The sequence below is a fragment of the Manacus candei genome, unplaced genomic scaffold (assembly GCF_025592945.1).
Source record: "Manacus candei isolate 608988 ecotype Guabito, Panama unplaced genomic scaffold, ASM2559294v1 h1tg000014l, whole genome shotgun sequence".
Classification (NCBI taxonomy): domain Eukaryota; kingdom Metazoa; phylum Chordata; class Aves; order Passeriformes; family Pipridae; genus Manacus; species Manacus candei.
In genome coordinates, this window is record NW_026138062.1 from 43,747,337 (window position 1) to 43,775,024 (window position 27,688).

Sequence of the window (27,688 nt, forward strand, 5' to 3'; positions counted from 1 at the left end):
GCTGGAGCTGCCACGTCCTCGGCGCCGAGCGGCGGGCGGGGAGCGCCAGCCCGCGCCTCAGCCCCACGTGTGGCGGCGGAGCGGGGAAGTTGCCGGCGGCCGGCGCTGCGGAGTCTGCCCCTCTCCCGCCGCTGCCCGTCCCTCCCCGTCCCTCGGGCGAGCGCAACTCCAAGTAAGGGCGCGCGACGGCCCCGCTCCCGCCCGCTGTCCCGGGAGAGGCCGGTGGGTGCGGGAGGCGCTGGGAAGGGGGCGGCGGGGAGCGCTGCGACGGGGCGCGGGTCGAGCCCGCGGTGTCCCGGGGGAGGCGCGGGGCAGCGGGCTCTGCTCCAAGGCGGGACAACTTCCCGCGGACTTTGGCTCCGAGCGCTCCGTCCCGGCGGCCGGGGCGTCGCGGTTAAGCCCGGAAAGTTTTGGAAGGCGGCGGGCGGGCTGGGTGCCGCGGCGAAGAGCCGGGAGCCAGCCTGGCTCGGCGCGGGCGGGCGGGAGCCGCCGCCGGGCCACGCTGCTGAGCCCCCGAGAAGCACCGCTGAGAGGTTAACGAGGAAAGTAGCTGTTCAGATGACTCATAGAAGACTTTCGGGATTTGTGTGGTTTTGCCCTTTTTTTTTTTTATATATAACTAATTTCGGTTCCCAGTCGCGAATACAGTTGTGCCGGGAAACGACTGAGATCTGTGTTTAAGCAGCGTGTTGGAAAAAAAAAATCTCAGGAAAGCATTAAAAGGTGACCCAGGATAGAATCAAAACAATCTATTCTGGTTGTAGAAACGTGGGGTTTGTATCTTCTCTGTGCGTGTTTTGTCCCTGCGATGAGCTGCCGTGAGTTCGGTGCGTAGTTTTGTGGTTCTCTTTATTGTTGGTTACCTTAAAAAAATTTATTTTCTGCTGTTTATAAGTCGATAATGGTTCATAGCTTTATTTTCTCTACTGCTTTAAATTTTCTCGTGTCACAGAGATTTACATTCCGTGGTTCCTGTCCTGCCTGAAATTTGTATGATATTTTTATCGATGGGTGTAGTACCACCCTGGGCCGGACCTCTCGGGGTTTCCGTATTTCTCTCATTTTTGAAAATCTGATTGTCAATTATTTTTAGCTTTGTTCAGAATTTCCTCCTTCAAATGAACTAGAAGTCTTATAGGAATTCCCTGATGCCCTGTTAAAAAAAAGTGAAATGAGTTTCTCATTGGTACATTTTTAATAACTTTTTGCTTTCCTTCACTCTCTTAATTGCCTTTTAGTGGCCTATTTATAACATACAGGTCTCCTAAATTGAAGCTAAGAAGAAAACTGACTTTAGATTGTTCTTAACTGTTTTTGATTTTACTGATCTGTGTCAGAAAAAAGAACTGCTCCTTGTCACAGCAATTTAGCCCCTAGTTTCCCCTCATGCTTTGTGGGAAACATAGAAAGGACACCTACCAACAGGAATTTTGGGTGCAACTGTCAAATACCCCCCAATATTTTGGGAGGAGTAGGAACTACCTGTTTCTTTATTGATTTTTCCAGCGTGGACTTGCACAGGTCTCTGTTCTGCTCTTCGAGAGGGTTTTTGGTGGAGCACTTGGCTCTAAAGGCATGGTGGCTCAGAACAGCGTGGCCAGCACTGGCAGACATACAGAAATAAAGACAAGCCATTAGCAGAGCTGGGCATTTTCAGATGCTGCTGGGGTGGACATTGGAAAGCTCTCCTAGGGAGTCCTTAGCATACATAACTTGCTTTTGCGATATGATTGGTGTTCACAGACTGATGGGTCTGGTTTGTGTGAGACGTTTAGTAGTGGCCGCATGTCCACATCTGTTTGTAGAACACTGTCAGAGCTTTGTAGCTATCCCAGAGCATCAGACACAGGTGGAAGTTGGCCTGTGTGAGGTGACAACTCTCTGTCATGCTCCCTATCTGATCACGGGCTCCTTGCTGCTTGTTTGGACGTGTGCGTGCGGTAATAGTGCGAGAGAGGACTATATGCTCACTGGTTGCTGCTATATCCATATGCTAGCAAAATAACTTCAATATGTTTTTAAAAATCAAATCATGTTTTTTCATGCATTAAATGAACAGGGAAATGCTTTTGCATAAATATAAGATATACATGCTAATTAGGTGATATGACCTATGTTCTTATTGGATGGTAGCTAAACTATACACTAAGTCTTTGATCATGGCAATGTAATGCAGTTTCCTTGTTCGTTTTTGTTACAAATGTTCCTCCTTCATTGTCTTTCTCCTTTGCCTGTCACCTTGAAGCTCAACGAGGCTTGTCCTGGTGGCGGGGTCCCACCAAGAAGCAGTGGTGAAGAGGTGATGAAGGAATTTCTCCATGAGGAGTCACAGGAGTCCAGATTCAGCAGGCAGCACTGCTGTCGTAGGGACCGCACTCAGAGAGACATACACTGATCTTTTACAGTAGTATCAGGGTTTGAGGAAGCTGACCACTAATTCTCTCTGCTGAACTGGGCTGGGTTTTGCTTGTACAGCTACAGCTGTGCTCCAGCTACTCCCAAAGCCATCTGAGCCCTTCAAGAATGGATCTGGCATCTCTTGATTCAGCTACTTTGGTGCAGGTACTCCATAATAAAATGATCTTTATTTCTGTACTAATCTCTCCATCATGGATTGAAAGAAACATATATAGGTGGATTGATGTCTCATAGGTGGATCGTTGTCCATGATGTGCAATTTGTGTTGCATGCCAGTATGGATTTCTCTAGTTTTTGACTGATTATGGAAATCCTGTCATACTTGGAGAAATGTCCAACAAAGAGATCTTGACCGTTGTCTTCTCTGGAGATTTCCCCAGGGCTGATTGCTGTACAGGGCCACCAGAGCAATGGCAGGGCTGTAAGACCACAAGTTCTGTAACCAGGTGAGGTTATTCTTCACAGGGTGAGAGATCCTCAGTGGTCTCCATGACTGTGTTGTTTTATGTTGCTGCCTTTTTGGTTTTTGGTTGTTTTGTTTTGTTTGTTTGTTTTTTTAATTATAGCAGTAACAGCTTTAGAGTAAGTGCTCCATAAAACTGAGAAGTTACCTTTGTTTTTGCTCATTATGGGAAAGAGTTATGTTAACAGATGTGGGCTCTGTGAGGATTTGCTGAGCTCTTAATCCTGTTTGTGGCTAATAGGCCATGCTAATGTGGAAGGGCATCTCTTTCAGTATATAAAGGTCTTAACTGCTCCCTACCTTACAGAAATGTGGTGTTAAAATGCTCTAATTGTCTTAGCAGTAGTGACAGGCCATGAATTCATAGATGTAAAACCCTGCCTTTTTTTTTTTTGTTAGATGGAGAGAGATATTTTTATTTGTTAAGACAAACCCTAAAATAATTGCTGTAGGCAACAGAGGAACCAGGCTTTGTATATTGAGTGGGGCAAACAGCCAGAGGTCAGGTATTTGAGTCCTTTAGGCACACGTGTATCTTGAGGGGATGAGAATGTGTGTTGGTATTCTCTTTGTTGTCTTTTACCCTATCACTAGTTTAATTTCAGGGTTGTTTAGGTTTGGTGGGGTTTTTTTGTTTGTTTTCATCCTTCTTTGTTTTTTGTCTTGTACACGGGTTTTAGGTGCAAAGAAGTTAGTCACTTCTTTTTCTCTTAAATGTCCAACTCTACGCTTTTGGATGTCAATGTACCCAGTTTCTGTTGCCTGTTGTCATTAGAAATGTTGTAGAATTTCTCAAAATATAGGGCATGCCCCATCAAAGTATTAAAGTTCTGAAAATGCAAGTATAATTTTAAGTATATTAGCGACTTGACAGAGACTTATCTTTCTAGTCCATCAACATGCTGGTCAAAACTTAATCTAAATAAAATAGTGTGCGGTGACAGGACTTTCCACTGCAGTTTCATGTGTTTGTACAAAACACCGCTTTCCACCCTGTGTAATTAATGTATGCTATTTAAGTAGTACGTCATTGATGGGGGCTACATTCTTGGGGGTCAAAGGAGTTACATTGTGTAGTTTTGTGGTGAGATGCTTTGTGGATAAAAAGCTTCTGAGCAAAGCATCTGCTCGCCTTCCTGTTTGCTCGTATGCAGTATTAAAGGCACATGCAAGACAGGGACCGTAGTTCCACTGTAGTTCCATGTTAACCAAGCATTCAGTGGGAGACGTTGATAAAACCAGAAACTGGAGCTGGGCTTCTAGATGGAACACAGAGGGTAAGTGATTTGTGACACTGACTTGCAGTATGCGAGACACTTGATTTTCGGGTTTCTCTTGAGTGGAGGTTGCTAACAGTGCTACAACACTTCTATTTGCCCCTGTCTATAACAGCTGCAAGGGAAGGCTGCTTCCAAGACCATAATGCATTCTCTACTGGGCTTATAAAAATGAGACAGTAATACAGAAATTCAGTGAAAGTGTCAACCTTGAGGGGTTGGCTTGAGGGTGGGCTTCTCTCAGTCTTCTGCCTGTGGACCTGGAGGTAAATGGATTTAGAAAAGGAGTCTGACTGCATGCAGAGTGGGTAGGTTCTGAGCCACTCAGGTGGGTATTGACTTTCTGTTTTATGGAAGAAGGTCAAAGGAGACAAGTGTACAAGGTTTTGCAAAATGGCCAAATGTGCGGTAGCAGGAATGCTGAAACTTACTTTGGACTTACTAAAGCCTGTGAACCAGGATAGAACGTGAACTCGTGCCCTAAGCCTTAGTGCCAACTTGTCTCTTATCCGATCCCTTTCATGATTTTTATTTTATCTTGTTTGGATTGCACGTTTTCCATTAGACTTTTCTCATTATACTTTTCTTTGCACTGTAGGTATCTGTATTTTTCTTTCCTATTTACGCCCAGCTGTTCTTTGTCAGTTTGTCTTATTTTATTTTTAATTGCATTGTTAGATTTTTCTCCTGTGCACCCCTCATGTTGTTTACATTTGTTCTTCCTTCTTCTTATGTTATTTTATTCATCATCTTATGTTTTCCGCCTTTTAACTCTTATCCTTAGAGGAACCAGTTTTACACTTGGAGACCAGCCCTTTCGTATTGATTGCCAGCTGCTTTTATTGAAACTAATTTGCATTCTCTGCTCTTATTGTGCTAGACAGAGGACTAGTGATTTTGAGTAAAGCTCTTTCCCGAAAGGCTTTGCTCAGAAATTGTCTCTGTATTTCACAAAAAGAGTGGAAAATAAAGAGTAGCATCAGTGCAAAAGCTGCTTCTGCCTAAACCAATGTGTTTGTGTCTGTGTCACAGAAAGAGTAGAAATGTGGCCTGCCCTGCTGCAGGCACAAATGACTTCTCCAGCCTGAAATGAGCTGGTGTGGTGAGGGGAGTGCAGAATGACGTGGCCTTATATTTACTTACGTGGGCAACCCTTAGAGTCTGGCAGTAACAAATCCAATCCATTTTGATTGTGACTGTGTACTGCCTTGGTACTTTTGTTTATGAACACTTATGTAGCTGTGATTTTTTTTTTTTCTACAGACAGGTCATAAAAAAGCTATGAATAGTAAAGATGTACTACAGTTAAAGAGTTGAGCTGTGGTTGCGTGATGGTAAACTTGGGGGGAGGGAGAGTTAAATTAGAGGAGATGACTGGAGAGACTTTAAGACTGGAAGTACCATCTGCCTTCAGATAGGCTCTTTCAACGAGTCTCTAATAAGGCTCCTGGAGCCTTACTAATTATTGCTACGTATAAAACCCTTGTGTTTGGGTCATGTTGATTTTGGGCTTTGTATCATGGTAGAGCTATGGATAATCATGACTTGGATGTACCATACCTCAGGATGTATATCCCATCTCCTTCTCAGACTGCTTTGGGTTTATAGATTGGTCTCACTGCTTTTTCACCCAATGTCTGTTTGGTTTTGTCCAACACCTTGGCTTTATTTGTATATTTAGAAAGGAGTTCTCTGACCATGGTACAGTACTTAGTATCAGGTCTGGAGGGGAGGTGTGTTACATAAATTTGTTATTAAAACTCACTGAAGTGTTTTGCCTCTCAAATGTTTATTCTTAGCAGGGCTGCTTACTGGTAATTACGTGTCAATAGCATTGTTGCATCATGAAAGATCTTGTACTTTGACACTCAGCTAGAAGGATAACAAAGAGCAGGATACAGCTTTTAGTTATAAAAATGCACTCTCAAACACAGCTTAGGTACATGGCTGTCATGATACAAATAAGATGGAAGATCCCAGAGCCTTTTATTGGACGTTACTGGTGCCAGTATAGAATATAGCTCTGGGCTTGCAGTCATGCCACAGAAGGGTTCAGGAAATTCATCTCTGGTTGCTTGTTTTTGCAAATTTAGGTCTGCTTGGACAAACTAGTACACTTGCTGTGCTGAGTCTGACCATCAACTCAACCTTCACAATGCAGCCTACTTTGAATAGAGGAACATACAGTTAAACTCTAGAGTAGTTTAGGACAGAAACTAAGGATCAACATGTGTCTGAGGAGGCTTGAGAGGTTTCAGTGTTGAAGCTGCACAGCATCAGAAAAACTCAAGTTTACTGAATTGATAATTGTTAAAGAAGATGCTTGTAGTTATACTATTATAATCTATGAAGTATGTTTGAAGGCTTGGAGACTTGGAGTTACTTGTGATGAAGTACTTTAGCATAGAGGAAAAGTCTGCATGTCAACTTTTTGCCTTAATGTTAGAGTTTGATACCACTATTTAGAAGTCCTGCTGCTGCTTCTTGCTGCTGAATTATTATTTGTCTGCAGAGCTAGCAGTTTCCCTCCATTGTTTAAGTCCTACAGTTGTAAGAGAAATATTTAACAGTACAGGAAACTGTCTGTAGAAGTAAGATTTGATCTGAAATCTGATTGCCTGAACTATTGCTAAGTCTTTTACATTTCTAAAAATTGAACGTGAATTCTTAGTTCTTTCTGTTAATAATTTATTTAGGATGTTGAACTCATTGTGCAGTAATCTCCAACAAACACACTTTTGTTTTGCTTTTAAATTGCTTTATAAAGTGAGGAAGAGAAACAGAAATATTTGTATAAAATAATTTTATTGTTTTTTTTCCCATGTCTACCCTTCCTGCATGGGAGAAAGTGAGACCTTTCTGTTTTGTTTCCAAACAGAACAAAATGTAGAAGCCAATAGAAGTAGGAGTGAGAATCCATTTGACTTTTCAAATGGTTGCCTTTGTTAATAACAGGATGGGTTATTACTATTGAATATGATGGGGTTTTTTAAAATAGAAAGTAATTAAATTTAGCATGTGCTTAATGGTGGAGTAAGGGGAGTTCCAAACACCGAAAGAAAACTGTAGGAATAAATCTTTGGAGCAAATTCAGTAACAAATAGAAATATTCAAGTTGGTCTGTATATCTTAACATTGATTTCCTCCTGGACTAATTGTGCCCCCCCTAACACAAAGAAGGTATAGCTATACTGTGCCTCGCAGACTGACTGACACTTCTCTGCCCACTCTTTCAAATAATTAGAGAGGAGTAGGATCTTGTCTGTAACCCTTCGAGCTTTATTTCGGTGCTGTACTCAGTGTAAAATGCAGTATTGAGAAACTGGCCTTCTTTAGCACAGGCACAGCATCTGGAGCTGGTTTGCATCTCATCTTCTCTGAACAGGAGTGAGGAAGTTTGGGTCTGCCTGTGGTGTTCCACCCTGTCATACCCCATGACTGGTTCTGGTAAATCAAAGCTGTTGACAGCTGGCTTAGCTATTTTTTCATGTTTTTCCTTTGGAACTAGATGATCTTTCAGGTCCCTCCAACCCAAACCAATCTATGGTTCTCTGTATATGTCAATCCTAGCTGTCCTTTGTGACTGAAAAACTTCAGTGGGGTTCGGTGAGGGCTGCGGTTTCTCTGGGATGGGCTTTTTAGAGAGTTGTTTTTTTTGTTTGGTGTTGGGGTTTTGGTTTTTTTGGTTGGTTTTTTTGGTTGGTTTGGGATGTTTTGGGGGTTTTTAGAAGAAGGTACCAGTTGGTGCTAAGCTTTTAACTTCTAGATATGTTTTGGCAAAGATTATTTTTGGGTTCCCCCCCCTCCCAGTGCCTCTCAGAATAGTGAAAAGAACCCACTGGTCCCTAAAGCTTTCCTACTTAATGCACTTCCTTGACCTTTTCAACTACTTTGTGCTTTTGCAAGGATATAAACCTGGATATTTTACATATCCCATGTTACTGAACTAAATGACAAATTTGGGGTTTTGAGAGATATGAGCTTTGATGATAAATGCATTTTTTTTCCCCCGTATAACTTTATCTGTATTCTCTGTGCTGGGCACTCCTGAAGGAGAGATTCAGTGTGAAGAGAGGTCTTCTGACAGTTTTGCCCTTAGCAACCCTTAGAAGCACAGGAGAGGAAGAATTAAAGGAAGGAGCTGCAGTGTGCAAAGTCTGAAGAATTAACATCAGTCCCTTTTTCATATAAAGGAAGGAAAGAGTTGACTGGAGGAAGAAATCTTTCCTGTGGTGCTGGTAGAGAAGCACAGACAGTATTTGAGAGCCAGATAAGACCTCAGAAGCAGCAGAAGTGTATTAAACTGCAGAAGCTTTCTGGATTGTGATCAGTGTTCTAAAACACAGTCTAAGAAACAGTCAACAAAATACGTTTCCCAGGGGTTGAAAAGACTTCCAGTTAGTGAGTCCTGTTCATCTGCATGTATTTGATAATCCCCATATAGTGCAATTCAAAAGTATTCTTAAGCTTAACCTTATTTTAATTAAAAAGAGCATCATGGCAGAATATTCCACATTGCATGTTTGTTGAACAGCATATACTATCTGGAGAAATGACTGAAAACTTTGCCACGTGGTTTTTATTTGTTGCTTTATTTCATGCCAAATTTTATTTGTTGCTGGGGTTTTTTTCTTACGAAATGAATGGGTATGAACCTTTTGCTGAATATTTCTATCCCATGAATGTTTTTATTCATTGCGTGAAAATATATGATGCTGTGTTGCCAAAACAGAAAAAAAATCAGGTTGTAGGCATATATTGTAATGTCATCGGCATTTTTTTCCCTGTAAGAATTACATTAGATGCCAAAGGCTTGTTAAGCTTGAGGAGGGATATAGTCGCTTTCCAAAATAAATGCTATTTATGAAAGTTTATTTCAAGTTGTCTACAGGAGAGTGAACATGCAAGCAATAGGGTATATAATGTTTTCTTTGTAACATACCTTTGGTAAATGTATTTTTAAAGGTTGGTAATCTGTTTCCTGCCTAGGAAACCAAGGAAGTCAAAGAGAAAGGGAGATTATGGACATATCTGTTATTCAGTACTGTGTTGTTTCTCTGACTTCCATCTCCTGCACAGTTGTAAGCTCTGCAGGAAAGGGATATGCAACTTGTGTTGAAAACTTTTAGATTTCCTGTTTCTCTGAGCAAGTAGGTTTCTGACTGAGCAAGTTAACTTCTACTGCTGGGCCATCTCTCCATATTTTCCCTTGCCCTGGAAAATTTGTGGTCTGTTCTTGACCACCTTGCATAGTTAGCAATCCCTCCAGTCTCACAATGCCAGCAGTGCAGTGGCACCAGCTCTATACAAGTCCCTTTGAATTCTGCTGTCAGTTGTATTTCCTGTGAATAAAGTGTTGCTGTTTTAGAATTCCAGGGAGCCCTGAATATAAACGTATCAATTATGTGTCAACACAACAGCATCTGTCGTTGAAATTGGGTATCATTTATTTGGCATCAGCATAGCAAAGATTTGGCTGACAGCCAGAGTGAAATATTCCAGCAGAAACTGCTGCAACAGGAGCCATCTCTGAAGTAATTCTGTGAAATTCAGGTGCTCTAACATAGTATTTTAATATATTTGTAAGACATTAGGGACCTTAAGCAAAAAGCCTTTCATGTTGCACATTCTTGCCTGCTGTTATTTCTTTTTCATGGCTATTTTTTTTTGTTGTTCCTGCTCTCTGAAGAAATACATGCAAGGTTCTGGGATGTATATATCCCACAATTTAATATCCTTTTTTGACTTTCCATTTCTTATTTCAACATAGTTTGCATAAAAATTCTAAATGAATGCAGGTGATGCCTGCTTTGGGGAAACTTTGCTTAACTATGAAAGAGGCAAGGCTTTCAAAACAGGAGCATAAGAAATTGTCCCTTTCCTTGTAAAAGATATATAGTTTACAATTTCAATTAATAATTTAGTCTCTCTCATGTCCCTTGCTTTTTCCTAAATTTGTTCATAGATCTAAGTAAGTTTCACATTCCTAAAGATGTGAGTCAAAACAGTATTTACATAACTGAGTAAATATTTTAGAGTACCTGTGGGAAATGGGGAACTGGGATCACTTTGGTCTTATAGATGATCATTATTATACTTGAAGGAGGGGAAGAGATAACTCTTTGATTAATGATATAGCTTGTAATAGTTAGCTGGTTGATTCTAATACCTTTTAAAAAATGAAAACAGGAGCATCAGAGTTAGAAAGACAAACTCGGGATCATGTAACATATCCACATGTTTACCTTGTACCTTTTTATTGACTCTGGGCTACAATCAGTCCCCAACCCTTCATCAAATTAAAGTTTCTCACTTGTGTGCTAAAAAACCTCCTTTCTAGGAAAGCTTTAAGAACAATACAGAGATAAGAGTAGTTGGAAGAAAACACACATTGGATTTTAAGTGCTGGAGGAAAAGCTTGTAGAATAAAGATGAACTGCTTTAGTTTAAAGTTTTTAGGGTTTTTTTGTGTGTTCCTTCCTTTTACCTGAGGTTTGAAGTCCTGTGGAAGTTCAGTTTCTCTCAGAGGGGAGACAACAATGAAAGGGAGGTCGGTCCATCATATTGTCTGCATTTTAAATGAGTTGGTTTCTCTTTGGGCAGAAAAGAAATAGCAAATTTGGATTAGCTCTTAACTTCCTACTCTCAAAAGAAATCACAAATCTAGAGTTAAGTAATGAAACCTCTTTAGGAAAATCAATGTTACCTTTATCCGAGCTCAATTTATTGAAGAGGTCAGCTTTGTTGGCTGCCCTGGCATATCTTGAATTTAATGATTAACCTCTTAATGACTGTTCATGTAACTTCCATCCGGTATTTTATATAAGCGTAAGCCAAGGTGATAATAGAATGCTTTAGTAGAATGGTATGTGCTATTCAGGGGAAAATCTCTTTCCAAATCCTATATGCAGAATGCATCAGCCCCAGTGAAACTGAGAGAAGCCCATTAAGAAATCCGATAAGCTGTCTGCTCTCTAGGTGAGTTAAAATCTCTGTCCAGTGTGGTAATCAGTGATGTCTAACTGGTGGCTTATCTGGTAATGGTGCTGTCGCCTTTTATAGAGGCGCCTTCCCTTGCAGTTCCGCCAGGCATGGGTATTCATTTCAGCCACGTACAACACTGAGTGTCGAAGTGAGACCCTGTAATAAATTTTAAAATCCTCTTCAGAGCTGAAGCCGGCACCGTCTTGTTCTGTTGTGTCGCCCTTCGTTTCAGCAGGTTTCCTTGTGAGATCTCTCTAAGTGCTGTGTATGCGGTAGCAGGCAAGAGGAGGGAGAGTGGGCTTTCTGTGAAAGCAGCACGGAAAAGTGCAGCATTAGGTTCAAGTTTCAACGTAATGTCAAGTACTAGTCAGTGGGCTTGCTCCAGTGGTAATTTTCTGCAGGTAAAAGAAAAAGAAACATATAGTTTTGGGAAGTAAATATCAAAAATACTTCAGAAGTAGCTTTAGTTAATGTAATAGCCTGTAAAGTCTAAATCATTTTCCTGTTAAAATGGAGAATGTGAGGAAGAGCAATTCTAATGTCAGTAGTCCTTTATGTATTTATGTCCATAAAATACAGACCTGGTGTCCGTTCCATATCCGTAGAAGTTCATGCCCATGGAGAGACCTGGCTGAAACCTGTGGAGCGTTGCAATAGCAATTGAGACAAGTTGCCAAATGGGAACTGAACTTTTCATCAGCTCTTACCATATGAACATAGTCCTCTGTCTTTTGAAGGTGTCATCTGTTGGTAGTTGCTTCCCATCAGTGTTTGTTCATCTTCCTTCTTTCCTTTCACTCAAAGAGGGGGAATTTTGAATGCAGCTGTTATGATTTGGAGGGTTTTTTAATTGTTATATGCTTTTTGCTTGTGGGTTCCAGCAAGTTAGTTAGCATTAGCCATGCTTTGTACCTTATTTTGTATTGCTATTGTGAAAGATATTAATATTGTGTCATTTCTGTCTAGAGGTTTATGAAAAACTCTGATCTGTTGTTAGCATCCCCAGTTGATTGAAACTTCAGCGTACCCTCAAGGAAAGTGAGATGATACATATGGTACAGCACAGTAGATAAAAGGTTTTGCTTCTCTCTTCCCTTTTTCAAAAATCTGCTTTCTGGTTGTAATTCTGGTTTCAAGTCTTGGATAATTTGTGAAAAGAAATCTCACTGTTGGACAGAGGGGTAAGCAATGGCTGATGGCCTATATGATAGGGTGAATAAGCAGATATGATACCTCTAGCCCTTTGCAGGAAAAAAGATGGTTCTGACAATCCTTTCGGAGGTGTTGTGTATTGTCCTCTCCTTGAAATGCACAGAATGTGCTTGTTGATTCCCATAGGTTTTGGAGAGCCCATGCTATGGAGTATGGGTTCATTACACTTGGCGTTATTTAGAAGATTCAGACTTTGGACTGGTTAGTAAGAGGCTCCATGAAACCACTGTCTTGTTTTCTGTCTAGATATTTGGTTTATTTGCCTCTCTATGTTGATCCTCTATCCCTCTTCTTAGTCTCCCTTCTTCCTCCCAGTTCAAATTAAAGGCAGTTTTCGAGGAAATGAACATTTTCCTTTTCCTTTACACTTGCGCCAGAACATCAAAGGACAAAATGCCACTTCTTCACTCTTAGGAGTGAAGTGCTATTTTATAGTACCCTCAGATTAAATCTACTTCTCGCACCATAGTTCTTGTACTGAGGAACAGCCTGTTTGGAGCAGTGTTTGCAAAACCATTTCAGTACATCTCACTATTACCAACTCAGTACTGCAACCTTATATAAGCCAGTCTCCATCCACTTAACTCCAGAACAACTGCGGTGATTAATATTTATATAAAAGCTTTCATGTTTCCACTGCGAAATTGTCTTACTTTGAAAAGAAAAGGTGGCTTTTTCCCTGTTGACTTCCTGTGAAAAAGCTTGCAAAGGCTTTCAGCAGCACTGCAGCTGAGGCAGGCATCAGCAGAAGAACTAGGGTCATCTTTAATTCGGTATTTCACTTCGTGAAATTGCCTATTCCAAGAGAAATAAAACATTTACATGTATATTAACCAATGTTTGCCAGCTCTTGGAAAAAAGCCAGTTCTCTCAGGGCCAAACAAATGCTCTGAATGAATGAGTAATAATCTGCTATTGTCACTCCTAATTTATGGATGAGTAGATAGAGCAATGTTTGCCATTTTAAGTTGTCCTATTCGCATGAAAGACTAGAAATCACGACTAACTATCAGCTTGGATTATCGATAGCATGTCTGTTTATAGCTGATTTACTCAGTATAGCTGTTGCAAAAGTTCAAAACCTCCCCACATGATAAAAAGTAATTGTGGAAGCCGATGAGAATACATGAAGGTTGCGGAGGTTTTGGGACACTAATTTGGAAGCTACAGCCAGAGGCTGAAAGATACATGGCATATCCTCTTTATAAATGACACGTCAGGTCTCTCTGTGCCTCGTTTATTTTCTGAGGAAATTTGTATCGTCATCTCGCTTGTAATAGAAAATTAAAAATCTATGGATTCTCAAGATAATGGCTGTATTGAGCTTTTGTTGTTGATAGATAAGTAAGAGGGGGGGCATAATCCTGAGTACCTTACAATGACATTTTTCTGTGTCTCTGAGCCTTTCCATTTGCTTAATCTTCCAACAAGTGCAGTTAAAAACAGTTTTGAAAACTTTGTTTTACACATTTATGAGCATTCTTTTGTCATGAAGTTAACAGCCATCTTGGCACAATTGGGGTGAATAAAAATAGCAATGAGAAAAATGGGTGTTTTTAGAGGGAACACTTAAAATCCTACCCTATGAAGCCCATAGTAAATACTGCAGAGAGGCACACAGCCCCTCTGGAGTAGGAGTTTAAGGGAATGAGAGTCAGTCTTGAGATTAAATTGTCCACAGAGTGTCCTGTGAAGTCTTCCATGAGATCTCCTGACTGGCTGTGGAGGAGTGTGCTATATCACACCTAAATACGTATGTAGGAGATGGGTGAGAAGCAGAAACCTCAGCTGTCAGCCACTAAACAAAGAAACACAGTAAAGAGGTGAGGCTGATCACTGATGTCTGTCTTCTCTGATGGATGGACTCTTACGCTTCTTTCAGTCTTTATTTCACTTCCACGCAGCTTTTCTCCCATGCACTGGTTTGTCTTTTCATATTCCTGCTTGCACGCTGAGGGGGCTTTCCTGTGCTTTCAGTCTGGACTTCATTGTCTTGCTCACCTACTTACACTGCATCATAACTTTCTTTTTTCCTTTCCCCCCCCTTCATTAAACTTCCTATCTGTCATCTTGTTAAATGAAATAACAGCAAGAGCAGTTGGTGTTGATGTTGTAGATACCAGGATGTCCACAGCCCAGAGTGCAGCCAGTAATACTCTGTCTGTAAGCTGTGGAAGGCTGACTCTGAAGAGATGCCTAAGGACATGATTCCTCAGCCCCTCTGAAAGGTCAGACGTAGGACTTAACTTCTGTACTGTGCAGCCTTAGCTGTCACTTGGTGTTCACAAGCACTTTGATAAGATTAAAAACTAATATGTCCCTGTTTTGAGAGAAGGTCAAATAATACATGATTCAAACTCTACATTCAAACCCTGCATCACGGGCAGGAACCTTTAAACACCTGTTCCCTGCACACGCACAGTTCCCAAAACCATCCATGGGCCCCAGTGCTGATTTGACTTCCACTGTTAGGGGTTCAGGGAACAACTGAATACTCCAGTAAAATAATATATAATAATACACATATCAAATGTGGCTGATATAAACAATGAAGTAAAATGAGTCGTATTTTTAAGAGCTGGTCAGCAGCATCTTAATAAAAATGAGGGGGTGGGAGGAGAACTAACTGTACCACAATACAAACAAAACCCCCACATTAAAGACAAAAAAAACCCAACTCCCCCAAAACCCAACCCACAAAAACAAAAAAAAAACCACCCCAAACCAAACGTAAGAAACCAACACCCCAAAAGAAACAACCCCACAACCAACCTACGCAGCAGCTTGGAGCAATGTTTCTTGAAATTGCTTCTAAAATATGAAACTATTAAGATTAATCTGAATCAATCTATACAGAGTAAGATAGATGTGTGCCTAGATCTCAGCAGCAGCAGGTGCTTGCAGTATTATAAATAGAAAGCAATACAAATTGAGGTGCTTATTAAATTTGCCTTTATGATGCTTTGAAGAATTGCCATAGAACAGAAAAGAAAAATTACTAGAGGCTCTGGATTAGAAGGATGACTTAAATAGCTGTGCTGCCAAAGGAAACAGAACATAAACTAGAATAAGTGATAGACTTGTTCAGAAAAGGTTATCTAACAGCAATTTGTCTCTAACATGGAGAGGTTGGCCAAGAGCTTTGGAGGGTTGAGATTGAACAGAGGGGGGCTTAATTTTTTTTGTCAATTTTAATACGGTATTGAGTTTTAATATATCTTCCAGGAGATTACACTGTAATCCTTTGTAGCACTTACGTTTCTCAAGTTTTTCCTTAGTTCCCTTTTCTCCTTCCCCCAGCTGACAAAACCTAATTCTTTGCTGTGTTTGTGAAATGGACTCATTCAGAATTTTTGTTGACTTTCAGATAAGGCCACGATGAGGATCCTGTGTGTTGTCCAGCATTTTCTAAAATTCTTGAAATACTGTAGGGCCTCTGCAGAGAAGTGGCTGAGCGGAGCAGCTAACAAATCGTCAAGTAAACCAGATTAGAGCAGAAGGCTCAACTGGCAGACTAATAAAAATAGATCAAAATCTGCAATGTTTTTTTTCTTTAATGAGATACTCAAATTGATTTCATTTGGCAGGGAGTATACCGGGAAGTCTTAGTGTGGGAAAATCAGTGCTTTGGGGAGCAGTGAATTGCCCCATGTGAGATCTACGATACTACTTTTTAATAGCAAAACACAGGCGTGCTTGCTGGTGGAGACAAGGTCTGCAATGGCACAGTGTTGCTTCTGCACCTTTCTCATCTGGTTACTGTCTTGGAAAATGGCTGGCATAGAAACAGTGAGGACATCCAGGTTAGAAGTGGTGATAACACGTGTGCACATGCAGAACAAGCGAGTCATTATCGCAGAGTGAAGGGGGAAAGGGAACACAACAGGACTCCTGGCAAACATACCCAGATCTCCTTGGCACTGCACACATGGGCTTACATGAGCTAAAGTGGCTGTTGTGCCATGTTAAGCATTTAATATATTTTACCTGTGGTTAGGAAATCACTTGCATCCATGTGCTTATGAGTTGCAGGAAAAAGACAACCTAGCCAATGCACGAGCACCTCTACCTTTGGAAAAATTCAGCAGGGAATGAAGCTGGTATCTTGAATTAATCTTACTGGGTTAATGGAGTATTATGTATCATTGGTGAGTCTCTGAGAGCGCTGTGAATATAGCAGATTGCTTTAAAAACAACCCGAGTGGAAAAGAAGGCTGTACAGGACTAAATGAGAAGGGTCAATGTGAATACTGTTGCATAGGGGGAGGTCACGTTTCGGTCTTGGTAAGTGCTATAAGAGGAGGTTCCTTGTAGTTTACAGTGGTTGAACTGTGGTACTGATCTGTAGCTGTTTGCTGAATGTTGCAGAGGAACTTCGGAGACATCCTTCTCTGACTACCTGGGCTTGCTCGTAATGGACTTTGTTACACACACGGCTCCACATCATTTTGCTTCTGAGTTTTTGAGCTGGTGGAAAGTCTTGGCAGTAGAGGTGTAAATAAGAGTACATAAATAGGTGGTGCAAAGGCCAGTGTTGCAGAACTGATGAGGCAAAATAGGATTATGTTTAGAGGGTGGCTTTGCTGTATTTGGTTAGACTGTGCAAAACCTTTTTCTTTTTGTCTGTAATTTTATTAAGTCTTAATTAAAATTTCTGCATTTAAATTAGTTTACATTAATGTCACACTGTCTTATTACGTGTATATTGACAGACACTAACAAGGATTTGATCAACCTAATCCAGCTGTATGTAATTATGTGCCTTCTCCTTAAATAATTGCAAAAAATCTATCAATCATGGCAGGAAAGCCAACTGCTTCATTATAATGTGGGATTATTTAGTGAAATGTAATAAGACTTCAGGTTTAAGCTGGGGAGTAAACAGAATGAGATTTTACTGAGACCAGTAATAGGAAGAGAAAATTCCCCACCCATCCTGTGTTGCAAGTCTCAGTTCTTATCTTCCCTTCCCCCCCCCAAAAAAAAGGTGTCCTGATTGCATCGTTGTCACACTGATGTTGAGAACATTTCTGTAATTTGAAAGGAATTTGGGAAAGATGTAGATTCCTGGCTGCCAGAGAAGAGGTCTACCCTAAACCTATGGTGCTGTTCTAATGTAATGTATTAATTGATAACTCGATTACCCAGATCAAATGAGAGCATGCAGAAGGCCACTGAGGTGGGAATGAAAGCCAAGCACTGCATAAGCTCTAAAACATCTGCCCTGCTTGGAAAACAAGTAAGGAAGGGAGTAACACAGGCACCCACTTCATCAATTGTATTTGGGTCGATTTTTGTGTGATTTAGTTACGTTCTAGTGCCATACAGTCCTTCCCTGGCACATGTACAAGCAGGGAGAGACAGGCATTTTGCCAGCAGTCTTTCCTCAGCCTCCTACTTGAAAACCATCCGTGCCAAAAAAAGGTTGAAAAACCAGAACTTCAGACAAGCCCTGAAGGGGGTGAGTTTTGAGATCTGAACCCTTTGTCGAGCGTGCTCCAGCATTGCATCTAGCTTGCTTTAAAACTGTGAATACCTCCCAGTTACTGCATAAAATAAAATAAGTGCAGTTGTTGGTGCAGTGCTGTCCATTTTCCCCTGCAGGACTGTCTCAGGAGTATTTCAGGAGCCCAGGTACATGTACTTTTGCTTATACCTATGGCAGAAAGTCCTGTGTCTTGAGCTAGAAGAGCAAGATTTTCCTTTGTGCCTTCTGAAGAAACAAACTGTTTCTTCAACAAGAAGAAACAAACTATTTGTTTCACAAATAGTTTTGAGTCCGTCATACACAGATTGTCATGTGGTCAGAAAGTATACATATCTACATGTTGCCCTGGTGTCTTGGGACTGTTCTTTCAGCTTTTCTCTTGGTCACTCTCCATTGCCCCCCTCTCCAGTGCCCACACACGTGTGTACACGCACACCCCCTGCCGCCCCATGCTCACCCCTTGCCTTTGTGGGTTTTGTCGTTTTAGATTTAACATTCCATTCTTGGTGTGGGCATGGATTTTCTGCCTGCCAGTCTTTACCCTGGACTGAATTTTCAGTGCCAAAGCTTTAATGTTAGTAGAATTATAATGAAAAGCAGTGACAGTCCCTCAGCTCTCCTGTTTGCATTACAAAACTGTAACATCAGGCTTCGGACTGGCTGGCGTTCTGCCTGGCGCATGCCTCAGGGATCTGTTTCCAACACCTTTATAGCGATGCTGTCTCACAGAGTGACTGTGTTGGGAAGCTCGTAGTTTGAACAGGAAAAGTATGAGCCAGACCTCATGCTGGATTGTAGGAAAAGTGTGTTTCCCATCTAGGTTGTCATCATCTCAGAAGATGAGTGCTGCTACCTTCTGGTGACAGTTCAGCTTGAGGTGTGACTTAGCAGCAACAGTTGAAGGTCTCAGTGGGCTGGCACAGTTATACTGGAGAACAGGAACATGGTTTTCACACCAGATTCCTGATGCTGCCCCTTCTTGCAGCTGCAACATTCTTGGGATTGGTCTAGGAAACCAGCACTTCAATTTTGAGGAGCTCTGACACCAGTGACTAGTTTATTATTTATTTAGTGTAGCTATTCAGAAACTGACTGAATTTCCGTAAATACTCTGGAAAGAGAAATGTTTTGCATCCAAAGGAACACTGTCAGAAGCAGCTGAGAAAATTACTTTTTAAGAAACCAGCTGAGCAACCACATAATATCAAGTCACCTGCTAGGTGTTGTGGTTTGCTGCATTTATGCACGAGATCATCTGTAGCTGTAGAGATGGAGAATGGCAAGCTCTTCTTGTATAGCCTCCCCTATGAATCAAAATTATGCAGTGGCAGAAATTACATGTTTGTTTTTCTTGTGTTTTCAGTAAACATTAGTTGTATTTCTTCATTGGACTGCCTGTTGCAAAAGTTGTCTTGAGGCTGGTTCTTTATCTACAGAGAAAAATACGGGTTATTTATCCACCTGTTCATGGAGCAAAATGACTTGTCTTTTTATTTATTTTGTTTTAATTGAATTCTGCTCTGTTTCTTTGCTGTGTTCAGGACAGATAGGATTGCACTGCAATGCCGTATGTGCCAAAACCACCGTCACCTCGCCTCTGTTTAACAGGGCCTTCCCAAATGCAAAGATCCAGAGCTTTTTGTTTCTAATAGAGATTGCTTGCTATACCCAAGTCCTTAGAATTGTGAAAATCATATTGAAATAGCTTTCTGCTTTGGCGGCCTTGCTCTCCCTGACTCTCTGGCAGCATTCACTACTGGCTTTCATTTTCCAAATGCTGTGAGTAGTTTGGAGACTCTCAAAGCTACATTTACAGTAAATGTGATGTTGCAGTAACGACAGGTCAATTCAGATTTAGAAAAAAAGCCACCACCTCTCACTGAAAAATAATGTCAAACTGACTTCAAACAGAATCTTAATAGTTCCATATTGTTATGTGTGTAATTAAAAGCTTTTACCCTTGAAAACAGGGTTCTTTTGATTTGCTAATTGTAATTCCTCGCTACAGTCAAATAGACTGAGGTAAATTTATATGGTATTAAGAATTGGCCTCATGCTGTAACATGAAAATCCATTTTTCACAGAGCAAAAAATTTCTCTTAACGCTTTTCTTCATTTTTAGCAGACTCTGAAATCGTGACAGTGTCACTGAAACAGAAGATCTCAAATTTAGCATTGCAAGCATTATCTTCAGCTATGCATCAATTCTGCTGTGCAGTTTCAGTCTAAAAGGAATGGAGGACCCAGAGCATTTGACCATGCAGAAGCAAAAGTTATTTGTGTGGCTGTTGTTGCAGTTGTTGTTTGTTTTGTTATGGAATGGCTTGTACAAATTAAAAGTTGTGGGTTTTTTAAATAGGTGATAATTTCTCTTCTTTAGTGATTGCACAGAGCTGTATTTCACTACCAAAAAAAAAGAAGCTGTCCTGTAGCTGTAGGAATATTCACTTAATCATGGGACTGCTTTTGTGTTGCTCAAAGTGGTTTGGCTGGGAAGGCATGGAGGAGAGATGGAGGATGAGACTAGGATTGAAGTGTTTTGTTAATGCTCTGGGCAGGCTTGCCCTTTATGGTTCAGCTCTCTTAGTCAAATTGGCAAATCTCTACTTCTAGTCTTTGTCACCCACACAAGTGATTACACAGAACCAGTCAAATAATGAAGATTTTTTAAACTATAATTTTACATTTAGTGTTTAAAATTAAGTGTCATAACTGGACTTGAATATGATGGAAATCGTGATGGACAACCTCTGCTGCAGTTGCCTAAAACTGTTACAATCAAGCTTTTTTGCTTTTTTTCCCTCTAGAACCCCCTGCATAGAGCCAGTTTGGCGAGGCTCTGGGTGCCTAATGTGTCTGATTCAAACACAGGGGCAGGTTTAGCTTCTGTCTCTGCTTGGGAGTTGGGTGTGAACAGGTCCAAGTGCCCCCTGCAAATCCTACCCAGGTAATAGCCACACAAAGTAATGAATATGTTCTTCAGAGATGATGTCAGGATTGTTATTCTTCTGACACCTACCAAAACTTAAACAAAGTTTATTCCTGCAATGACCAGATTCTTAGAGTTGCAGGAAAAAAAAATTCCTCATCCAAAATGTGGTATGTCACCTTGAGGTAAAATCAGTTATGGAGTAATGATTAAAAAAATAAATCTGGGTTCCATGGGGTAGCCTAAAATAAGACTTGTCCTTCATTAAATTCGTTCGTGTAACGTGCAGTCCAGTCATTCACTAAAACCCAAACCATTTGCCTGGTTTCAAAGGTAGGAAATAACATGTCTCTGTTGCTTAGACCCCACTTTAATTAAAGCTAGAAGTAAGAGTGATATTACTTCAGTTAATTTGTTGATTCTGGGTTCCTTGTGCTGGCTGGGGCAGCACATCACGTCAGGTTTCCTTCTGCTCTGTCAGAGCTGCCTTGCAGCTCACTGGCTGGCCACTGGCTCAGCTGCAAGGAAGCTGAAGTTGCACGAGGTAAGGGGGGATTAAAGCCTGGTGTGTAGAAGACCCTGCACTGCTGCTCTGGCTGCGCAGAAACCTGCTGCCTCCGTTCTCCTGGGGCCATGCAAGGAGAGTGCTTTGTGCCATGGCCTGAGGCTTCAGCAGCCTGCCAGGAACAATCCTGTTTCCCTGGTGGGAAGGGTGGTCTTTGTCATGAGGATGGGGAGTGCTCCTGTTGTAATGACTGCTCAATGCTGAGTAGTGGTTCCCTGCTAACCAGCCTTCCTCTTGCCCCTTTAGTTCCCACCTCCTTCTCTTCCCAACTCTTAGACCCAATTCTTCCAGCCTGTGTGTAGCAACTTTGGCTGCAGTACCCTGAAGTAATCAGCCCAGCAGCAAAAATTAGTAACAAGCTGATAAGCTTGTTGGTTTGGGTTCTTGACTCTGATGCTGCTATGTCCTGGTGATTGAGAACTACTGGTTTAAGGGCTTTTTAATGCTCAAATAATCTGAGGAGTATTGTCTGGTTAGATTTCTTGTGTCCTTTTTCCCTAGTGTTGACAGGCAATTTGAATACAGTGTGTCCAGACTATCTGCTGGTTTGTTGTTTGGTTTTATTTTTAATGTCTCAGTAACATCCATGGCCCTAGGGGAAAATTGAAATTATAAAAATTAATTCTTGTCAGATTGATTATTTGAATTTCAAGTTGTTTTGCTGTTCCAGAAATGTTACAGCGTCGGTTTCAGGATCGTGAAGCCAGGTTGATCCAAATTGGCTTGCAAACACTTGTAATTTTGGATTTGGGGAAAAACTAGTCAGTTTAAAACACACGGCTAATATGTTCATACTGTAAGGTTGGTGATAGTAAGTTCTTTAGACATTTTGAGATGTGCAGTTACACCAGGTAACTGCAGATGTGCAGGTAAACAAAACCTTTTGTGCGTGTGTTGCATTTACAATGATCTCCAGGTTTGTGATACTCCACGAGCGCTGGTGTAGCCAGAGTCAAGACTGCCTTTCGAGGCTCACAGGAGTAGCCATGTGTGGCATGAGGAGCCTTTAATTGCAGATTACTAAGGGTCAGAGTTAATTTTACCAAAAAACGGAGATGACAGACTGCCATACATTCTGATTGGAAGATTGTTGACGTGTTTTGAAGGATACAAGTTCCACTTGTTGAAGGATGCTACAGGTTCCACTACAGCCTTCTAGTACAAAATTATCCCTGCTTAGCCACAGCTGATTTGCTCTAAGATGCTGGCAAACGCTTCAACATTGCTATGATTGACTTCAGTGAGTCCAACTGATTCATGCTTTTGGGTTTTGATATTAGCTCTGCAAAAACAGTTTAGAGTAACTTAACCCAGAAGATAGAATGAAGAGCACTTTTGTATATAAAAACCAATGTGAATGATGGGCAAGGAGGAGTGTAATTTCTCTACCAGGCAAGACAGACTACTAAATTTGTGGATTTTTATTATCTTGCAGAATGATGTCTTTAGGTTTCTCTTCAGTAGCTTGAACTTTTTAATGTTTTGTTCTGCTTGAAGCCTTAGTTTTTCAGTGTGAAGCTGGGGTAGGCTGTGTGAAATGGGTGTTTCAAACAACTATACCAAGTCAACACTCATTTTCTTGACTTGGTAATCAAGATTGTTTTTTTCTAGCCAGCAGGTTCCTGCTTTTGGGGGAAACTTTGCTATAGTGGCCTTAAAAATAATCTCATCGCCCCATGCAATTTTATTGTCAAATTTTAAATTGCAAAATTAATAAAAGGAAGGTGGGGTTAAAGTCTGTGGCTAGTGCCAGGCTGCTGTCATGGTGTTGTGGACTACAGATATGCCCCTTTTGCTAGAGTCTCTTAATCCCTTCTGTTGCAGTTCTACTTATGTCCCAGTTGAGGGATTTGCTGACTTTCCAGTTAAAGCAGTAGTTGAACTAGTTTGGTGATCATTTCTACCCTGGTGATTCCACTTTAGTGATCAAGCATCCAGTAGATGCTTGGGCCAGTTGAGCAGTTAATAGAGATGGGAAGGAGCCTTAGAAGGATGTGTACAATCTACAGCAGTGAGCCCTCTCCTGTTCAGGGGAGACTGAAATGAAAAGGAGACTTTCAGGCTCTGTTAGAGGAGGAAGGATGAGTTTCCAGTTCTTCTGCAGCTGTTTGAGGGTTAGAGTTTGCACATCACTTTCGCATGGACCTTTTGATAGCAACTTGCTCTGAAATGTTTTAAATGGGCAGTGCTAATGAATCTGTTAATTACACCCATCCCAATGCCATATTATTTCCTTCCTCTCTTCACTTGAGTTCAGCCTTCCCAGTGCACAAGCAGGGTGATTGCTGACTGAAGGAGGACATATCTCAGTAATATCAGTGTTCTCATGAGCCGTGCACACCACAGGAAGCAAGACCCTAATGTTGTAATCCTGTCCCTGTCACTGACTTGATGTGCTTTATGGATCTGTTTCTTTCCTTCCATAATTTTTAGTAGTCATTTAAGTCCATGGGGGCTGGCAAGAGGCTTGGCAGCAGAAGGGGATAGCTGTGGCACCCTTACTGTGCTTGTGTACAACATGGGCTGTAGAATTTCCTCATATACCACTGAGCACTGGTTTTCCACTGCTGTTTCCTACCAAGATGAACATAGCAGAATCTACAACATCCTGGACTTTCCCTGTGGGGAAGTGTTGTCTCTTGCAGCAAGTGCCCAACCCTGGTAGTCACGGCCTGGCGCCTGGTGGCAGCAGGAGCCTGGCAGCAACTTGCAGAGATTCACCGCTTCCATTTTATGGTTGAGTTAAGATGAACCCTAAGGCTCATCGCTCTGAAAACTGTGGGCCAGTTTCTATGCGAGTCCCTCTTTGCCAGTAGCAAAGCCAAGCAACCCAGTCTATTGGAAACATATCTGGAGATTGATGCCAGATTCCCAAACTGGAGAGCATCAGCTTGCAATTCAAGTGGTGCTGACATTTGCGGGAAGGCTTTCTGTTCTAAGCCGTCAGATGTTAGCCAGTGTATGTAATTAACTTGGTGTAATTTTGCTTCAGAATGAAATATTCATTCAAAAGAGACACTAAAAAACATCCTGATGTTTTTAATGTCTGGCTAGCAAGTGATGCTACATAGATCAAGGCATACATTTATTGTTAGAGGGATTGGTTTCGTGGCAACTCCTGTTTGTTACTATGGTACACAGGAAGTCCCAAAGGCTTTTACTGTCTGTCACTTATTGGGTCTTGTGAGTAATCTGGATACAAAACCCACTGACATACACTAACAGTAGAGAGAGAAAACAATACAAAAATACAGCCTGAAATGCTGTGGTAGTCTAATTATCCCAAAGTACAAACGTAAAACTTTATTTTTTGGATAGCAGTTTTTCTTGAGCTTGGTAATAAAGCTTGTGACCAGAGCAAGAGGAGAGGGAATGGAAATGGAAGGGGTAAAACAGATTTCTTTTGCCCCAGAGAAAATTCAGGAGTTAGTTAGAGAAGTGATAAAACAACAAAACCAAACCAGAAACCCGTAGTTTGCAGAACATGGAATACCAAAAGCTCTACCCTGAATCACTAAGAGAGCTGATGATTTGCTGGGAAGAAAGTTATGAAAGTTTAAAAATTAAGTAGTCCCATTTGATTAAAAGACTGATACAGGGTGTTGTGTTTAGTTTCTCCATCCAACTCCTGTCTACCTCTCCATCCCAAAGTTCATTGACCACTGTTATATATTTTGATTCTAATGGTGCAGCGTGTAGAAGGAATTAATTCTTTCCAAGACTTTAACTTTACTGTTTTCTCTTTTGAAAAATATCCCAAGCACCAAAATTTCTCTTCTGTGCTTTATCAAAACTGAAATGAAGGGTTTGCGTTCAAGTGCAAGTTGAATTTGCAAATTTATGATCACAAAACAACTGCCTGTGTGTGCAGGGGATGCAGAATTGATGAATCTGACAGAACACTGACATCTCGTCATGCTTGAGATTTTTTTTTTTTGGGGGGGGTGTGCTTTTTTGTTATTGTTTTCATTGTTTGTTTGTTTAGATTGTATCCAGGAAGGACCATTTAAAGCCAGAAATACTGATGGTTTGATCTGTTATTGGTTTTCTAGTACCACGTGGTTTCTCTGATAGTCTGGTTGATTGCAGCAGTTCAATTTAGCAGAGTTATTCTGCATTTTACCTTAAATATTGCAGTATCTCACTAACCTAATTGCCTGAATGAGATTCACAGCAGGCAGATTGCTGCTGTTATGAGCAAGGGTGAAAACTCCTTTGTAGCTGCAGATAACCTACAGGTGAGTATTGTTGCTTGGAATGTGAGTGTTTTAGTTCAGTTTTGCTTTTGTGGTTGGGCTGACAAATCAGGTTGAGTGCTAACACCAACAGAAAGCATCTCATTTTCAATGAAACCTCTTCTTGTTATTTTAAAAAAAGTAGTCACAAGACAGCTTGTAGCATTGACCAGAGACAATACATCAAGAGGAAGTTGTGTCTGGGGTGAACTGAGAGAGCTTTGCAGTTTTGCTTGATGACACATGCTCCTCACCTACAGCAGCACATTAAAATCATCTTTATATTTTGAAATAAGAGGGAAAGAAAAGAGGAAGTTGCAGTAACCACCAATTTCCACATACATTTTATTCTGAGTATGTTAGAGTGGTGGAAAAATGTGAGTTCATAATTTACTTCAGTTCAGCTCAGGATTTGACACCAGTAATCGTTACTGTCCAAATTTGTGTTTAGGTACGTGTGGCCTGTGTCCAGCTGTAGTGCTGTGGCAGAACCGAGGAATGTAGTGAAGAGGAGTGTAACCAAGGGCTGGCACCCGCCCTCACTGCGCAGTCAGCCTGATTTTGGAGGCTTCTGTACCATGCTGTGTTTTTGTTAATCTCACATTATAGATACTTCTGCTTTTAAACATTGTCTAGTAGATGCTTCAGAGCAACAGCCTTCTCCTTTATTAATGACTGCTTGTCTACACCAGTGATTTATAAGCAGGCTGGTTATCACTTGGGCTCTTCTATCAATGACAGCTGCAATAAGAATGACAGCACTGAGTCATGTTACGATTTAGACTTTGTTCTGTGGCAGCAGAACCAGAAGTATTAAATTAAGCAGTTCTTTCTCCCCATTTCTTCCTGTTAGAATACCCTTTATTCTAATAAATACATGTTGTGGGTGATAAACATTTACGACAGGGCGTGTGCTTGCCCGACCTCATTCTGCAGGTTTGTGGGGAGCCACAGCCCCCTGAGCAGGGAGGGGCCTGCTGCTCTTTGAAGGAAGGGGCAGCTGGTACCCTGTGTTGACATAAGATTAATTCATATTATTTTCATTAAGTCTTCAGGTGTATTACCTTGTTTGCCTTCTAGGATAAAATGTATGGTGCCAGGCTTTGTTTCTGGCTTAACAGAGTGCAAGTTCAGGGCTCTTGGACAGATATATGCCATGATGAACTGCTCTAGTTTTTAAGGGGAAAGTGTTATGTGGATGATCTGAGTGAGCACACTGAGATTCTCTTTCCTTGAAAGAAGCTGCATTAGTGTCTGTTGGATGAAAGATTTACCAAGTGGAACAGCAAATGGTTTTAATAACTGGAATATGAATTGTTCTCTTTCTCTTGCAGTTTCTTGCACAGCCAACCACTTGAAGGAGAAGGAATTCTTCAACCCCTTGTTTCAAAAGACCTTGGACTATTTTCTGCTGTTCCACTCCCTTTGCTCCCCCATTCGGCAAACAAAAGATCCGAAGAGGAGGATGAGGCAGCTAAGAGGAAAACCCAAAAAAGAGACTTCCAAAGATAAAAAGGAGAGAAAACAGGCAATGCAAGAGGCTCGGCAACAAATCACCACTGTCGTGCTTCCCACACTGGCTGTCGTAGTACTGCTGATAGTTGTGTTTGTTTATGTAGCGACTCGTCCAAATACAACTGAATAATGCAGCTTTTCAGACTCTCTAGCTTTGGGGTATTAATAATTTTACCAAGAGCCAAAAGGAACTCTCTGCCACTCTTTCAGTACTTTACAAAGGAACTTGCTGGTATTTTCAGTCTTTCTCTTGTTTAGGGTCCTGCGGATTCTCTTTAGGAATGTAACATAAAACGTATTAGTGTGTATGCCAGTACGTTTTATGGCCCACTTCATGTGCCTTTCAGACTTTTAAAATGGTGTTTTTCTTAAATCTGTTTGAAGCTCTATATTGTAAAAGGAAATTGTGTTCTGCTATAAATTTGTAAAAAATCAGCTTTCGGCTTTTATCGTTGTTATGGATAATGTTGCTCCCATGAGCTCTTGTGTGTCTACTTCAGAACTTCCAAAGAAGTACATTTCTTCTTTGTACTTAATGTCATATGAAGTGCTTAGATTCAGAAAGGATATATTTATTTTTTGAATAAAAGAGAGAAGTCTTA

At 41.1% G+C, this 27,688-nt stretch overlaps 1 protein-coding gene and 1 long non-coding RNA gene across 5 annotated transcripts; both read left to right on the forward strand.

Annotated features, from left to right (window-relative positions):
- Nucleotides 1-27,688, forward strand: SMCO4 (single-pass membrane protein with coiled-coil domains 4). 4 transcript variants are annotated; one of them, XM_051780551.1, is made up of 2 exons: nt 1-172; nt 26,906-27,688. In XM_051780551.1, the coding sequence occupies exon 2, from the start codon at nt 27,037-27,039 to the stop codon at nt 27,214-27,216; it is 180 nt and encodes a 59-aa protein (XP_051636511.1). In that variant the 5' UTR covers nt 1-172; nt 26,906-27,036; the 3' UTR covers nt 27,217-27,688. The 4 variants fall into 4 exon arrangements, with proteins under 4 accessions (XP_051636511.1, XP_051636509.1, XP_051636508.1 ...); XM_051780549.1 differs by having other exon boundaries at nt 94-222; XM_051780548.1 differs by lacking the exon at nt 1-172 and adding an exon at nt 438-827.
- LOC127467943 (uncharacterized) lies at nt 11,149-16,010 on the forward strand. The gene is made up of 3 exons (XR_007903361.1): nt 11,149-14,177; nt 14,471-14,582; nt 15,722-16,010. It is a non-coding gene; the product is annotated as an uncharacterized LOC127467943 (long non-coding RNA).